At 37.5% G+C, this 18,493-nt stretch overlaps 1 protein-coding gene and 1 pseudogene across 2 annotated transcripts; one reads left to right on the forward strand and one right to left on the reverse strand.

The window, feature by feature from the left end:
- The first annotated feature begins 4,951 nt into the window (after positions 1-4,951).
- Positions 4,952-12,552, forward strand: LOC121252245 (ninja-family protein AFP3-like). Of its 2 annotated transcripts, none has more exons than XM_041151792.1 (2): positions 4,952-5,982; positions 12,061-12,552. In XM_041151792.1, exons 1-2 carry the CDS (start codon positions 5,235-5,237, stop codon positions 12,489-12,491), a joined length of 1,179 nt encoding a protein of 392 aa, XP_041007726.1. In that variant the 5' UTR covers positions 4,952-5,234; the 3' UTR covers positions 12,492-12,552. The 2 variants fall into 2 exon arrangements, with proteins under 2 accessions (XP_041007726.1, XP_041007727.1); XM_041151793.1 differs by having other exon boundaries at positions 4,953-5,982; positions 12,067-12,552.
- Positions 12,553-13,467: 915 nt separating this feature from the next.
- LOC121252170 lies at positions 13,468-16,749 on the reverse strand (annotated as a pseudogene).
- Positions 16,750-18,493: the final 1,744 nt, after the last annotated feature.

Consider the following 18,493-nt stretch of genomic DNA (forward strand, 5'->3'; position numbering starts at 1 on the left):
ACTACAAACTAGAAGAATAAAACTTCATATGGTCATCTCTAAAACTTATAAAATAAAATTCTCATATAGACAGATGCTAAAATGCAAACCATGAAGTGTTTATGAGATAGTTGCTATACATGCAACTTAAAAAACTATAGACTACAAACTAAAAGAATAAAACTATATATGGCCATCCCTAAAATGCAAACTGCAAACCATTTATCAAATAGTTGCTACATATGCAAGTTAAAGAAATATTAAGGAAATATTAACGACAAAAGGGCCTTCAACGAAAGAAATCATCACTGCAACCCAAAATAAAATGAAAACGATAGTTGTTAAAAAAACAGCTACTAAAAAATATATAAAAACAAAATAAGGAAATATTAACATTTTTAAATGAGCAGAACAGATTTACAAATTTGTAGGAATTTGGAAAAAAAGCTCTTCAATGAAAAAAAAAAAAACACTGCAACCCAAAACACAAAAATAAAACAAAATAGCAAATGAAAAAAAAGAAAATCAAAGGAATACATTATTATGTCTATTGAGAAAAAAAATACCTGCCAACAAAAAAAACGATTGCAGCGATAGATCCGAAGAATAGATCTAGAGATCTTCATGCATTTCAAAAAAAATAAACCTGCAACCAAAATAAAAATCAGAAGATAGAATCTAAGATTTGTGTCGGTTGAGAAAAAACTATTTACACGAAGTGAAGTAAGGATCATAGAAAAAGAGAGAAAACATACCAAGAAGAACAAACTAGCATACATCAAGCGAAAGAACAAAATTATTAAAAAAAAAAAAAACCCAATTTGAAAGATGGAGCTTCAAATTCGTAGAGTTTCAGAAACTTGGGAAAAATCAGAAAATAAAAAGGAAGACAGAGATGGCAATTTTTACAGATTTAGAGATCTATACAAGCATTCGTAAAAAAAAAAATGCTCCTGCACAAAATATTCGCCACAGCAACCCATGGGACAAAAAAAAAATCAAAATTTGAGAAAAAAAATCTCAGATCTGTGCATTCAGAAAAGCGAAATAAATAAACCATCACAGAGAAAGGAAAAAACAGATCAAACCAACACACATCAAAGAAAAGAAACAAGAAAAAAATTCCTTAGATCTAAAAGATGGAGCTTCAGATTCCTAAGAGTTCGGAAAACAAAGGTGGTGATTTTTGTTTCTCTGTTGAGAGAAGATGTAGAGATCGACAGGAACAAGAGAAAGGCGCTGTGAGAGAGAGATTAGACGGAGATGGAAGAGGCGAGAGAAGGAAAAGAAAAAGATGAGAAATAAAAGGAACGGAGAGAGAGAGATGCAAGAAGAGGAGAGAGAGAGAGATGCAAGAAGAAGAGAGACGAGTTGCGAGAGAGAGATTAGACGGAGAGGAAAGAGGCGAGAGAAGGAAAAGAAGAAAGATGAGAAAAAAAAAAAAAAGGTAGAGAAGTGGACGGGAAGAACACTCTGGAATGGGCGAAATGGAGGCAGACTCGAGTAAGGATGTATTTATAGTGGTGAATGTGGAATTAGGGTTTCCTCTTAATGAAAACGTTACTATTTTTGAATTGGGATGGAATGAGTTGGGCGACTTTTTGCTCATAACAGTGCCGTTTTCAATGATTCTGTGAGTTTAATAATAATATTTTTATTAATATAATTATAAATTTTCATAAAATAAAAATATATATTTTATTAATATAAATCTAATATTTTCTAATGTAATTTTTTTTTTTTACAAATTTGCTACTTTTGTTCTTATTTAACTGTTCCTTGTTCCAGTTGTTGTCAATTTGCTCTATTTCCACTGTTCTTTTACTCCTTGTCTACTTTCTGGTATGTTCTCTTCTACATCATTTAAGAAAATGTTATTCTTTTTTTTTATTTATATAAATGCACCTATAGCCAAAATAAATTGCTCACATTGTATTCTTGTTGTATGAATATTTCTTTTTCTAATCATATTAATTTCTTTTAATATATTTGTTTTATTTTAAGATATACTATCTCATTAAATTCATTTAATATAATCTGTATAAAATTATTTGTGTATAATTAAATTAGTTAGTACTTAGCAATGTACTTTTGTTTGTCCTCTACTTTACATTCTGGTACTCTTGTTTTTTTATAGCTTTTATTTAAAGTATGTTTTTTATATTTATTATGTAATATTTATTTTATTTATTCATATGCCATATTTATATGTCTAATACATTATTGTTTAATTCTTAGATTTGTCTGTTAAATTCATGCAATGTCAGTAATTTGCCATAACAAATGACAAATGATGAAACGATATGGAGATTAGAGGTTGGTTGGGATGAAATGAAGATGAAGGATATGAACTTCTGAGTTGTGTTGTGACTTTAGAACAGTGCATGTTGTTAAATTTAAAATGTTGATTGTTTGTTACGGTTTAGTTTTGATTTTTTTGGAACAATTTTAATTTTTTTTGTGTTTTTTAAATCTGTAGATCTATTATTTTACTCATTACATTTGTTATTATTTCAAAATATCTAAAATTTCAGGTTTAAGACAATAAACATATATGTCACAGACAAATAAATCTCCACATCTCACGAAAAAATAATATTAATATCTCATAATTCAAATTAGGATTCAGATTGGCTACTCAATAACCATAACATAAAAATTTTAACTATAAATTGACAAATTTATGTCTATATTTTTAGAATTTTTTTATTTTTTACAGTACATATTACACATGATTTGTATAATGTTTACAACTATAATACAATAACTTAAAAGAACTAAGTCACAACTTTGAGATGTATATGATCGACTTTTATAATGGTCAAGCATCCCAACCTAGGTATCAAACAGCTGAATGACTTCTGATTTTCGCCATGCTTATTCACACCAAAGTTCCACAAGTTGACTGAATGAATAGCTATATAGTCATATCATACAGTTCAAAATACACTTTAGATCTAAAACGTATATAGCTATTCATTCAACCAACATGTCGAACTCTGGTGTGAATAGGCACGGTAAAGATCATAAACAAAATCCATTCAGCTACTTTGATAGCTAGGTTGGGATGCTCGACGATTATAAAAGTCAGTCACATACATTTCAAAGTTGTGACTTGGTTCTTATAAGTTGTTGTATTATAGTTATAAACATTATGCAAATCATGTATATAATATGTATTGTAAACAATAAAAAATTTAAAAAATATAGAGATAAATTTGTCCATTTATAGTTGCAAAAAGAAAAATAGAAGGAAAAAAAGTGATTTAAAAATAAGATGATAAATATTATTTTTATAAGAAAAGATCATGATGCATACACTCAAAGTTTTATGTCATGCATACATGTCCATATATTTATTTGTGTTTACTTTTATATGCCTATGATATCTGTGGTATGTTGTTTATTTACTTATTAAAATTTCTCGAAATCTCACTGTGGTAGTTTTCACTACTATTTCCCATCCGGAATGATAAAAGTTGTAACAAGATTAAAAAATCTCGATAGAAAATTGCAAAATGACAGCAAGTCATCCGAAAAGGATTGTGCCTAAAATGATTATAAGCTCGCCCAAGCCCTCCATCTTGGAATGCCTTGAAACAATTGACTAGAGTATCACAGAGATACTCAACGATATAGAGGATTTCAAACGTCGTCACAATCGAGATAAAAATTGGAATCTAGAAAAAGAGTGAAGCCCAAAACTTAATATATTTTGTCGTATTTACTTTTTGAAGAACAATATTTTGATAAATCTTGTATTTGTGTTTTAGATTTTAAAGTGTGCATATACTTTAAATTTTATTACATCAACCATTTTATTACATGTAATGTAAAAATTGTAACAAAAGAACTGAATATGAAAAAAAAATGTGAATGTTTTATGTTATAATTAATATATTAATTGTTAATATCAATAAGGAATAATTTATTTACTATTATTAGATATCAAGTTTATTTAGAAACTTATGATGATAGCATATTAAGTCCAATAGTCGCTTTTGGATATGCAGTCATGGATATTTTGCAGATAGTATATGTGATATTTTTTATGATCAATGAGAAAATCTTAAAATATATATAAAACTATTACATTTCATAATTATATATATTAATCTATTTTTTTATTACATATTTTTATAGAAAAATCTTATTTTTAAAAATATTTTTTATCTTTATGCAATTGGGCACATGTGCAATGCACGTGTTTGTCCTTTACTAATATATATATATATATATATATATAAATGTGTGTGTATTTTTTGGATAGGAGGCGGGGTGTGGAGGGGGGTGGGCTTGGGCCTAACCTGCCCCTACTCCTACTCCTACTCCTCGCATGAATAAACAGGTTATTTGAGATCAGAGTGATGGACAGTGAGAGGCAGAGCTCGTCAGCCAGCCCTATCTCAACATACTCGTTGAAAGGTTTATTATAATCATAAAAGTCATAGTATAAGTATAATTTATCATTTTTATTATTTTAATTCAACACACATATTAAAATATTAAAATTAAGAAAATAATAAATCTAGTATTAATTAACAGAAGTGTGGTGTAAAATTCTCATTTCTTTGTCTTACAGCAGCGAGCTGCGAGACACGTCGATCAACAGACGGCGACGAATATCTGACTCGAGTCCCGAGTTTCTAGCGTACATGTCGTCTGTGGCTTTACGAGGCCAATTTTATCTTTGAGACGTGGCAGTTACTGGACTTCCTGATTCGTTGAACGACACGTGTACTACAGGAAATCGAACCCGATGTCTTTTTGGCTTCTGTGTAAGAAAACGAGGTGGGGACACTTTGTTTGGTGTCTCCTCCAGATTCGTTTCTCAAGCCGACGTGGTCCTCTGGGGCTCTTCATGACCGCCACGTGTCTCATATCTGCGACCTCAATTTCTGAATTAGCAAGGTTGTTCAAGTAATTTCGCTAGCGAATATACACAATATATATTACCGTTTTCAATCCATTACCCTTCCTTTTTCCGTGACGATTGTTTTGTCTCATGGCTGGGTTTGTTCTCCGGGAGAGTTTATGCCGGGAAAGATTTCTTGGTTTGACGGAAACAATGTTGGAACCAGTTTTCAAAGGAAAACATGTAACTGATAGGTGATAGGTTATTTTCTTTGTTCTCCTTGTTTTTTTAATTTTCTATTCACAATCATCTTTCTTTCTCTATTCTCGTTTTTCCGGGTTGTCTTTCTACGACTCTACTCTGTCATCAAGTTAGCAAATTTGGGTCTTCCTAAATCTCAATGGCACAAGCTGAGGATATTGGAAGCAGAGACCCCCAACAAACGACTAGGCAAAGGAGCAATATTCCGAGGGATCTGTTACAGGGTTTTATATCCGGGAATCATTTTCCTCGGAAATTGGAAGACCCAAGCGAAGATACGGAGGACATTGAGCTGACCCTCGGCCTCTCATTAAACGGTCGGTTTGGGGTAGACCCTTTAAGAGCCAAGCAGCTCAAGAGGTCTTCGTCGATACCGGACTTTTTGAACCCGGTAAGATATAAAGACGCAGCGTGTGTGGTACCTATGGCTTACGCTCCGCTCATAAGGACCTGTTCTTTGCCTACGGAGACAGAGGAAGAATGGACGAAGAGGAAACAGTTGCAGACACTGAGAAGAATGGAGGCGAAGCGGAAGCGGTCAGAGAAGCAGAGGACTTCGAAGGCCGCGAGGGAGCGGAGCCGGGATTTTTGTGTTGAGGAGAGCGGGGAGGAGAATAAGAGGGTCGATAATGATGGTGGGAATTATCAGAAAGAGCAATGTGGGAAGGTTGTGGAGGAATCTTCGTGCTCGGTGGCGTTGCCTTTGGGGGTTTCTGCTGTTAGAGGAGGTTGTGGTGTTGAATCGAAGGGTGGAAACGGGAATGGGTTGAATTCTGGTGGTTTGGAGGAGGAGGAGCCCCAACCACCGACATTAACACAGGGGTCAGTTGGTTCCCAAGGGAGTGGATCTTCTGGGATTTCGGAATCTGAAAGCCAACCGACTGAAGGTAATTGCATCATCTTTCTCTGTTCAGCAGCGTTATCTTTTCCTCGGATTTTGAAACATCTTATGTTTAACTGCGTACCAAATGGATGATGCTGTTAACTTTGGTGTCTGACTTTTACATCATTTCCCCTAATGAAATTTTGGCAAGTAGGAAACTTGGGGTGGGTGACATTTGTGTGCTTGCATCTGTTGATTTTATACACGTTCTGTCACTTTTTATTTTTCCCAATAGTTCTTCCTTCGTTTTATTTAAATGATCAAGATGGGTTTTCTGTATTGAGTTTGGATGTGTTTTATCGAGTTTATATGACTGGCTGTTGACCCATGTTAGTACAGAGGTGGCTGATATTCAAATGTGTTCTAAAGAGTTATAGAAGGCTGACAGGATTTGAGTTCCAAAAAGGCTGAGTACTTCTATTTAACTTCACAGTGATATGATCAAGAGTCTAATTATAATGAATAGTTATTTTTTTTCCCCTTCTTATAGTGCGACTTTAAGTACTCCTTTGTCAAATCTAGCTTTGCCAAATGTGTTAGTATTCACTCATTATTCGTTTCACGCTACCTTTTTTTATTTGCTTCTGTTTATTTATAGAACGTTTCATGGGGGCGTATTTTTTCTTGACTTTTTAATTGGATACTTGCGGGTTTTTTGTTCAGCCCTAATTCTTTGGTAGAGATGTTCTCTCTTCTTTACCAAGCTATCATCATACGGATTTTGAGTGGTAGTAAACTTTCCTAGGTATTCTAGACAATCTATTTTTATGATAAGAAGATGGTTTATTGATATAAAGATAGGCATAGCCCAAGTAAGGTATTCTAGACAATCTTTGGCACACAATTCTGTTAATGGGATACTATTAACCTATAATTCTGTATCAGCAAAAACCGGCATGATCTTTAGCCGATCAAAGGGACTGTTAATCGGTCTATGGCTACCAATCATTGATCAAGACTATAGAGAGGACACATGGTTCCTCCATATTCTTAAGTGGGGGTGCTGTCTGGATATTAATTTCCACAGTAAAATACAAAGGATATCTGTTATGGGTAAAGTAGTGATTTACCCAGAACGTAAGAACAAAGAGGAAGAAATTCCCAAACAATGAATGACTAACACAGATTGAGAGAAAAACCAAGAATCACTTTTTTGATTCTTGGAAGAGGCTTTCGAGGAACCTCCAACCTCCAGATGAAATTCTTATTAATCTTCTGCACACCAAACTACTTACAATGCACTCAGTATTTATAATACTTGAGTGATAAAACGCCCCGTATTACAAATGAAACAACTCACCGCCTTAAGCCCCATTTTTAGTTAAAACTGTTATTTATCTTCACTTAACAAAACGCACCGTTTCATTAACTCATAAGACTCCCCGTTTTAACCCCTCATCTCTCTCCACTGATTCCACATTATTAACTAACCACACTAACTAACTTCCAGCCGTTACATTCCCTTCCCCATAACAAAGTCCTTGACCACAAGGACTTAATCCTCCCCACTAAAGGACCTTGCCCACAAGGTGGGGATAACGATCACACAATGTCCACAGTAGCTTCCAGGTACTATCTTCAACAGAAGCTCCTAGCCATTTCACCAACACGTCAGTGACAGCATGGTTGCGGATTTTCTTCACTCTCCTTTGCAAGATCAACTCAGGTTCAGGTTGCATTTGTCCTTGAGAATCCAAAGGAGGCAGTGTAGGAAGTGGAATAATATTTTGACCCAACTTTTTCTTCAAATATGACACATGTACCACAGGATGTATCTTTGTAGGAGGAGGCAAGTTGAGTTTGTAGGCAACTGTCCCAATTCTTTCCAAAACCTGAAAAAGTCCAAAAAACCTTGGAGATAATTTCAGATTGTGGCGTAGGGAGACAGTTTTCTGTCTGTATGGTTGCAATCTAAGGAACACCTAATCTCCCACTTGAAATTCTCTCTCAGTTCTCCTTCTATCTGCAAATTCCTTCATTCTGTTCTGAGACTTCAGCAAATTCTCCCTCAACATCAACCAAAGCTGCTCCCTGGATTTAAGTTGCTGGTCTACTGCAGGATTGACAGAAGTCCCAGCTACATAAGAAGCCAATTTGGGAGGTAAGTAACCATAAAGTGCTTCAAAAGGACAGACTCTAATGGAAGAGTGACAAGTGGTGTTATAACACCATTCAGCCAAAGGAAATCCACAAGCTCCACTCCTTAGGTTTATCATTGGTGTAACATCTCAAATACCCTTCAACAGTTTTATTCAAGGCCTCAGTCTGCCCATCCGATTGAGGATGATAAGCAGAACTGAAATTGAGGGAAGTACCCTGCAATTTGAAAAGCTCCTTCCAAAAATTACTCGTGAGAATGGCATCATGATCTGATACAATTGATTTAGGCAACCCATGCAGCTTAAAGACACCAGAGAAGAAAACCTGGGCTCCTTACTTGTTGAATAGGGATGTGCCAAAGGAAAAAAATGTCCAAACTTGGTGAATCTGTCCACCACAGTAAAAATCACATTGTAGCCACCAGAGAGAGGCAAATCCTCAATGAAATCCATGGAAATATCTGCCCATGGTGAGGAAGGAACAGGTAAGGGTTGCAAGAGGCCAGCTGGATGCACATTTTCATGTTTGCATGTCTGACATACTTCACATTCTCGAACCAATGCCTTAATATCTTTGCGCATTCCCTTCCAGTAGAAGTCCAACTTGGCCCGATGTAATGTCTTATGATAGCCCACATGAGTTCTAAAGGCTGTTTTCTCAATATCCACATCTATAACTCGAATCTGGTGATACCCAGATCTTAAGTCCAACTTGGAAAATATTGTTGCTCCATATAATTCATCAAGTAACTCATCAATAATAGGAATGGGGAACTTATCCTTAATGGTTACTTGATTTAATGCTCGATAGTCCACACACATCCTCCGTGAACCATTAGATTTTTTTACAAGAAGCACCGGTGATGAAAAGGGCTCTGACTTGGCCTCACCACCCCAGATTTCAACAAATCCTGAACAATATTCTCAATCTCAGTTTTCTGATAATGAGGATATCTATAAGGCCTGACTGAAACAGGAGCAGTTCCCTCCTTAAGAGGAATGTGATGATCGAAAGACCTGGTGGGAGGTAAGCCCACAGGTTCATCAAACACATTCTTAAAATCTTGTAACAATTCTTCTACTTCTTGCACCTGACTTCCAGGTTTTTCTGTTGGATCTTCAGTTCTCAACTGCAAAAACCAACCCTGCTGTCTCACCAAGGAAGACTTCAAGCTGCCCTCCCCATTTTGAAGCCTAATGCCATCAGACTTCAACCCATGTAAGGTGATCTTGGACTGCCCAACTGTAAAGCTCATAGACATGGAATTAAAATCCCAATTGATTGGCCCCAAAGTCTTTAGCCGCTGAACTCCCAATACTATGTCACACCCACCCAAAGTTAGAACATGAAATGGAATTCTAAACTTTTGAGTCTTGAACCTTGATGATTTCTTCGCAACTACCACTACTTACCAACTTGTCACCATTAGCTACTCTCACTTGTAGCTTCAAATCATCATGTACCTTCAGTTTTGCTGCTTGCACCACCAATGGGTCCAAAAATTATGTGTACTCCTAGAGTCCACTAAGATTTCAACCACACAACTTCCAACTCTTCCCAATAACTTCATGGCATTATTGTTAGAGCAGCCAGATATTGCATTTATGGACACCTCCAACCCTTCTCCCACATCTGTCACCAACTGTTCCTTGGTCACTAGAGGCTCATCCACTTTCTCCTCTACTTCTAAAGCTTTATTAACAGAATCTTCAACTTGTAACAGATACACTTTAGGGGCTTTACATGTATGCGTGGGATTCCATTTTTCATCACAATGGTAACATAAACCTTTCTTTCTTTTTTCATCTATTTGTGAAGAAAAAACCTTCTTAACTGCTAAGGGAGGTTTCTGGAATCTGTTGCCTTCCACCATAGACTCACTCAATGCTGAAACCCCTCTCCATGGTTTTTTAACAGCTGATAGGTACTCTTCTTGGATTTTTGCCAATCTAATGCAGCCTCAAGATTCACTGGATTAAATATCTTCACAGGTAACCTGATTTCATCTTTCAGGCCACTCACAAAACAACTAAGCAAATGCGTCTCAGACAAGCCTATCAACCTATTTGCCAAGGCTTCAAACTGTGACTTATACATAGCAACAGATGTGGTCTGTTTTAACTTGGTTAATGCCTCCATTGGGTCATCATATGCTGATGGCCCAAACCTCACTTGCATTGCCGTAACCAAGGACTCCCAAGAATTGAACTGACTTGAGTTAAAAGCAGACTAATGCCTCACCTTCCATATGATATGATACCACCATTAATTTTTGATGAAATGGTGTTTGATAAAAATCAAAATATTGATTAGCTTTAAAGACCCATCCAGCAGGATCACATCCACCAAAACGTGGAAAATCCAAACGAAAACTTCTCTGAACAACCCTATCTTCATTACCTCTAACTTCATTTGTATTAACAGTAGAAGACTCAACCAAAGATCGTAACATATCAGAACTTGTTCTAACCTTTCTGACATTGCAGTAATAACTTGTTGATGATTCTCCAACTGTCTATGAACCATTTCTTGCTGCTTCTGCGACCCATCTTGCTGACCTTTCAGAGCTCCACGCATGCCTTCTGCCATCACAGGATCGACTGCTAGTTGATACCAATTGTTATGAGTAAAGTAGTGATTTACCCAGAATGTAAGAACAAAGAGGAAGAAATTCCCAAACAATGAATGACTAACACAGATTGAGAGAAAAACCAAGAATCACTTTCTTGATTCTTGGAAGAGGCTTTCGAGGAACCTCCAACCTCCAGACGAAATTCTTATTAATCTTCTGCATACCAAACTACTTACAATGCACTCAGTATTTATAATACTCGAGTGATAAAACGCCCCGTATTACAAATGAAACAACTCACCGCCTTAAGCCCCATGTTCAGTTAAAACTATTATTTATCTTCACTTAACAAAACGCACCGTTTCATTAACTCATAAGACTCCCCGTTTTAACCCCTCATCTCTCTCGACTGATTCCACATTATTAACTAACCACACTAACTAACTTCCAGCCGTTACAATATCCTGTTACTTTTTAGTTTGGATATTTTCAAAAACATTGGAAGAGAAATTATGAAAAGCTAAATTATGGGCTTCTAAATTTCTAATCATCCATTCCGAGTACATTGGGGTTCTTCACTCTGGGTCAAACAATATTCATAATCTGCTACTTAACCGTCTCTCACATGGCACGCCCCAATCCTCCAGAGGGGGGGAAATATAAAAAATTAAAAAACTGCTATAAGTTGAAGAACAGAACTAGATCTTCATTTAGCACTTTCAAATCTGCCGGTAGCTTGGAAGTAGGAGATTATATGATGATAATTTCTGCCATTGGGCGACAAATTGGTGGCTACTAAAACCTGGAAGTGCTTGGACCTTGTATATTACTCATTGACAATAGATGAAGTCTACTGATACAATAATATGATACTTTTGAGGAAATATAAGCCTCGTAAAAGTCCCTCAGATGGGAAAAGAAAGTTTAGTACAAATCTTGATGTCTTCTGTATTTATTGAGTTAGTCAGTGAACCACTGGATACCTTGTTAACTCTGCTTCATAATCTTGATCTCTTCTGGATTTTGTAAATGTTAGAAGTTTTTTATCGGAAAAAAGAAGAGTAGGATCCATACTAATTGTGTTGGAACTTTCCACCATCAATGATGGCATGCAATCAGAGAGTTATCCGAGCACCCTGAAGGCATCCTAAGCTAAAGCAGTAGATGAGGCTTTTGGTTTTAAACGGTTCAGAATTGTGTTGTATTTGTTGGGCCTTATAACTAGTTCCATATTGATATTTGGCATTAGGATGCGTTGTTAGTGATTTATATATGAGACACGCCCTTCAGTTTATTTGATAATTTTCTTGCCATTAATAGCACACAATGTTAAAAGAACATAACCTTACTCATGGGCTAGTCATGAGCTATTCTTTGGTTCTTTCATCAACCACAGTCATGCTTTCCAAGTGTCAGGTTATGTAGTTGGAATGAACAAAAGCAGAGAAGCGGGAAGTCCAACCAGTGTGCAGTCTTCACTGGACAGTGAGCGGAAACCGCCAGTCTACACGGGAAGGACAATCACGGGAAAATCAAGCAAAATCTCTGCAGTTCCAATGAAAAATCAATCTAATAAACCTACAGATGTAGACAAAGGAGCTAAGGAGATTGTGAGGAATGTGTTGGAAGGTATGCCAAGTGTGTCAACCAAAGGTGACGGCCCCAATGGGAAATGGATAGAAGGTTTTCTTTATGGATATAAGAAGGGTGAGGAAGTGAGAATAGTCTGTGTTTGTCATGGCAGCTTTTTATCTCCTGCCGAGTTTGTCAAGCATGCCGGTGGTGGTGATGTGGCACACCCTCTAAAACATATAGTAGTAAACCCTACTTCCTTTTTGTGATGTAATAGTCCATGACGGAAGAAACCAAAATGAATTCTCTCTTTCATGTTTCAGACTTTAATCTTCTTGTCTTTCAAGATGGTCAATTGTGTACTGTATTCAGTTCACGAAGCAGCTGCTTCGAATGGTAAAAAGGGTCATGAAGAATATGGCCTCATTCTCTCTTTGATTACGAGAATTCTGTTACATTTAATCGGCGTTGCCTTTTTCGTTGATATGATGCCAATTTACGTAGTAGAAGTAGAAGTAGAACTAAGCACGAAGGGATCCAATTGATCTTTGACCAATTGTGATAAGAGTGGACGTTTGAGTTGAAGAGGAGGCCAGCAAAGAACATTATTGCTGTGGTCCATTCGCATTCTTGAACCCTGTTCGGTTTTCCGTACGTTGGGAGATCTAAGGAGATGGAAATACATGATTGTTATGTTGCTTACGAACCTGCAGCGGCAATCCTATAACGTTCGGTAAAATCCTCCGTGCATTATGCAAAGCCAGGGAAAAAGGTGTGCGTTAAGGCAGAAATTCAAGTTGGCGCCAACAGCCATTGAATTTGGACGTCATTTTCTTCAACTGGGTATACGAATCATCCAATGGTATGAATAATTTGTATACATCAGACAAAAAAGAAGAAAGAATCGGATTATTAAGCAATTACACGAAATCTCCGGGCATCTCTCTATCCTAATGGTTTTATTAGAGAACCAAAAAAAAAAAAAAAACTGACGTACAAGTATACAACATAGAAAATAAAATATCTGCATTCTTTTGCAGATTCATCGGCAAGCCCCTACCTAATCAGGAATATAAAAGAAACTTGAAAAAATGGGGGGCAAAACTGTATTACAATTTACAAGTGGAATAACTACAATTGGCAGCCCACAAAGAGTCAAATAGAACTGAGTGGACAAGCACAAACTACAATGGCACTTGCCTTCCTACAATCGCTATGTTAATTAATGGAAGTCTTGCCAGGCACCTAGCATGATGTGGGTCGAAGTTGCTTCAGCCGTCGTACAACTTGCTTCATTGTGGGTCTGGCAGAGAGAGAGTCAACTGTGCACACCACCGCCAAGTGTAGAACTTCAATTAAATCATCATGGGGACCTGCATCCCATAACCCTACAGTAAAGAACTCCTTTGCACGGCCCTGTCTCCTATGCATGCACGCCCAAGCAACAATGTTGAAACCATTCCCATATGAAGGGAATGAAGGATCCAGAGCTTTCTTGTCTGAGAGTAACTCGAGGAGCACAACACCATAACTGTACACATCAGCCTTGTCGGAAACACGGCAAGTCATTGCATACTCTGGAGCAACATATCCAAAAGTTCAAGCCACGCCGGTGGGGCGTGCACTTCTGAAGTGTCCAAAAGCCGGGCCAAACCAAAGTCTGACAAATAAGCATTGAAATCATCATCCAATAAGATATTGCTTGGCTTAATGTCCCGATGAAGAACACGTGGAACACACTGATCATGTAAGTAGGCAAGTGCACGGGCTTATATCCAATGCAATCTTGTGAAGTATCCTCCAATCTACTGCCCTTGTCGTTCTTTCCTGGATGAACTTTTCCAAATTACCACCCAGCAAATAATTATAAATAAGGAACATCTTTGTTTCGCTAGCATGATATCCAATCAAAGTAACTAGATTTGGAGGTTGGAGCCTTCCAAGAGTTTTAATTTCTGCATGGAACTGTTGAATCCCTTGGAACCGTCCCACTGCAAGTCATTTTATTGCCATAAGGATTACAGGCGAGATCTCTGCCTTGTAGGTTGCCCCAAAGCCTCCATTCCCAATGCAATTGCTTGCGTTGAAATTTCCTGTGGCCTGCGCAACATTTTCAAAGGACAATTGAACCCCAATGTTTGTAAATACAGTTACTTCCTTTCTAACAGACGTAATAACTTTGGACTTTGGGTTCCACTTTCTGGTATAGAAGAATAGAACAATGAGAGCTAGGAGTGCTAAAATGGAGTGCTAAAACAATGGCTGATGCAGATATTATGGAAGTGATCTCAATCAAATTCAAACTGCTATTCTGAGTTCCTTGGGATGGAACTCTTGGGGCTGAAGCAACAGTATAAGACTCTGGATTGCTATCCCTTTCTCTTAGATCGGAAGATGGTACTGCCAGAGAAAACATCTGCCAAGGCTGTAGATATGAATTACCAAGAATACTTCTGCATTTCATCAGGCTATTATTCACTGGCACTGACCTAGACAAATTATTGTATGAAACAGTAAATGCTGATAGTGAGGTTACATTGGCCAAACTAGCAGGAATCCTTTCAGAGAGATTATTGTTGTCGAGCAGAAGAAGTGTTAGGTGTTTCAAGTTCACTAGATCTTCTGGTATTTCCCCAATGAGAGAATTTGAAGAAAGGTCAAGCTTTTCCAAATAGTGCAACTGCCCTAAGCTAGAAGGAATGAAGCCTGTCAAGTTATTACTAGCCAAACTGAGATACTTCAGGTCCCTTATTTGACCATGCAATAGGTTCCAACTCAAGTTAAGGGCAACTAGAGATAACTCCCCGAAACTCGGAGGAATATGTCTAGTAATATGATTCACAGATGCATTAAACAGTTTGAGAGATTTGCACATTGTACCGAATTGAGCTGGAATCTGACCAGACATCTTGTTGTTGCTAACATTGACAATCAGTGTATTCAGTCCTCTACACTTCTCAAATGGGTTACCAGGAAATGGTCTGGTGAGAAGGTTTTTTTTAGCAAAAAATGTGTAAGCAATATGCTTTCCCAATCTTTCAGGTGCAATTGGCATAGATTGGATAGTTCTAGTAAAGTTATTGTGCCTGAAATTGTGAAATATAGCAATACCACTTTCTACTCCAAGTGATTGAGAAGGAGTTTCAACTTGGGTTTTCAAAGTGAAAAATGATAGATACAGAGAGGATAGGCTATTATCAGGTTCAAATGGACTTCCATTCAAGTAAGGGACAGGAGAGCAAGTACTGTCATGAAATCAAGGAATTATACCTAACAAGACATTCTCACGAACATCAAATACTGTCATGCAAGGAACTGGAAGCCCCTTAACAAGCTTCCTAGTTAGCCTGTTTAAGCTTATGTTGAGAAAATGAAGCTTCTTGCAGAAGCTAAGCGCATCAGGAACTTCCCCAATGAAATAATTCTGAGCCAAATTGATCGTCTCGAAGTTTTCGCAAGCACCCCAACTACTTGGGAACCTACCCTCAAGAGTTGCCCTTGGTGCCCACAAAACTCTCAACTTAGGAAGCATTGTGAGGGGAATCCTACCTTGAAAATAATTAAAATCATCATTCATAGAACCAAATTGATCCGACAAAGAATCTTGTTTTCTATTGTTAACTTCAAGAAGGGGTTCAAACATATCCAATAGACCAGGATAGACAATTCAGAACAATTGCCAAGCTTAGAAGATAATGAACCACTTAAAGCATTCCTAGAAACATCCAACACTTGGAGATTCTGAAGCTGACCCAGCTCAGCCGGAATGACTTCTCCAAAATACTTGAATACAGCAAAAGGGACTGCAATTGACTACAATTCCCCAAACTCCTCAGAATCCCATGGACCAAGAAATTTCCCGAAAAGTCCAGCTGCTCAAGCTTCCCACAATGATCCCCAATCTCGCTAGGAACTGCCCTAGTAAGCCGATTAAATGACAAATACACCACCCTCTACCCACTGACAAAAGCCGGAACCATCTCGTTCACATCATTTCCTACTAAATTCAAGATCTCCAAGGTTGAACAATTCAAAAGAGAGCTTGGTATCCCTCCACAATCCTATTAAACCCGAGATTAAGAACCCGCAAATTCCTCAAACCCCCAAACTGAACTGACAAGGACCCAGTTACCAAATTTCCCTCTAGATCAAGAACCTCGAGCTTCTCCATTCCCCAAATTTCACCAGGGATTTCACCATCAAAACCATTAAAGGGTAGTGATAAAATCCTAAACACACTAAGTTTTGCAATCATAAGCAACAATTTCTAGACCAATTTGCCTATATCATTCAAATAGTTCCTTCTAACCCCAAACCCATAGAGCGGAAATTGAGTGAAATCGGAACACGAATTACCTTGGTGGCCATTTCCCATAACGTTCAACGAAATGACCTGAGAGTTCAAGTCACAAGAGGTGCCAAACCACGAGCAGTGCTTAGAAATGTCGGAAGCCCAGCTTGAGAGCAAGCTTGAGGGGTCTGAGACCAAGGTCTTGAACTGGAGGAGACCAATTTGTCCGAATCGGCGAAAACGACGGCGCTTTGGGGAGGAAAGAAGGCCATAACAGGAGGAAGAGCTTTAGTATGAGTAGGGAGGACATAGGTTTGTGGAAAGAGTGCCATTTGATCATTGAGGAGAAAGAAGAAGAGGAACCCATTTCTGAACACCTAAATGGGTGTCCAAAAACCCAAAGAATTAAACCCTAAACCCTTCCCTTTTCGGTTGCAAATAAAGACGAGGGCCTTTCACAGAGAACCCTAACCCTAATTTTGGTTCTTTGGAGAGAGAGAGAGAGACCGAGACAGAGAGTGAAAGAGAAAAGATTCAACTATATTTTTTGAGAAAATGTGTTTTTCTTTTTCTTCTTTATTTATTTATTTTGGCTTCATTCTTGTTTTTCGTCTTTTTCAATTTCTTTTTTTTTTGGGTGGGAATGTGGGTCCGGTGGACATACCCTTACCCTTTCCCAGACATGGACCCTTCCCCACACCCCACCCTGCATGGAGAGGGGGGTGGGGTTTTCACCCCCATCCCCATCCCCCGCCCCCGCCCCCGCCGCTCCGGTAGGCAGGGTGTGGGACAGATTCCCAATCCGCCCCGCCTCATTCTATTTAAAAAAAAAAAACTACATTTTATTTGATTTAAAAATTATTTTTAATGGCAAAAGTAATTAAAAATACATTTTTAGACCCAATTTATAAATTTAAATTTTGTAAATATGACTATAATTTAAAAACTATGTAATTTTTAAATTTGCTAGTGCATATTTTGTGTAAATTGTAATGTATTAGTTTTTAAATTATGTAATTTTTAAAATTAACAATGCATATTTTGTGAACAAGTCTAATAAATTGTAATATATATTTATATATACACAATTTGTAAAATATAAATATATATTTATGTTTATATATATATATATATATGTATTATATACATATATATATATAAATGTAGACGGGGGAAATGAGGGGCGGGGTTGGGCCCTCCCCGCCACCTACCCTTGCTACCCACCCCTAAGCCTCGTCAATTTTGGGGCTTCGCTTTGTGGTTTGTTAGGTCTTAAATAAGTTTAAAAAAAAGATTACTTAAAGTCCAATACGTGGCTCACGTTGGATGCTCTTCCATAAGGTGTTTTGAGAGCCTCCACGGACTTGAGCTAAAATTGGCATTTACCTGCACTTAGGGGTGGGCAGCGGAGGCTGCACCTTGCCCAATCCGTCCCGCCCCACCTGGTGAGGCGGGTAACCCTGCCTCGAAAGGATAAATCCCAACGCTAGGGTTAGCCCACCCCTTGCCTCACTGGTGCATATATTTATATAAAAATATATCTTTATATATATACAAATTATATACAATTTGTTAAGTTTGTTGAGATTGTATTGTTTTGACCTTCTAAACTAATTTTTATATAGAAGGTCAATGCAATACAAGAGTCTTACTTGAGCAATGTAAGATTCAATCTTATGAATACAAGTCTAACAAATTTAAAAACTATGTTATTAATTTTTAAATTATAGATATATTTACAATTTAAATTATATAATAGTTTGGATCCAAAAAAATTATTTATAGACCCAGAAATAATTTTTAGGTCCAATGGGTCATGGATACCTTTGGACTAGGCAGGGGGTGACTCATTCGCCCCTGCCCCGACCTCACCGGTGCGGGTAGCACCCTCTCCCTCTCCCTCTCCCTCTTGAAGAGGATTAATAAGAGTGTTATCCCCTTTCCACACACACACACACACACACACACATATATATATAT

Source organism: Juglans microcarpa x Juglans regia, chromosome 2S, assembly GCF_004785595.1.
Source record: "Juglans microcarpa x Juglans regia isolate MS1-56 chromosome 2S, Jm3101_v1.0, whole genome shotgun sequence".
Classification (NCBI taxonomy): domain Eukaryota; kingdom Viridiplantae; phylum Streptophyta; class Magnoliopsida; order Fagales; family Juglandaceae; genus Juglans; species Juglans microcarpa x Juglans regia.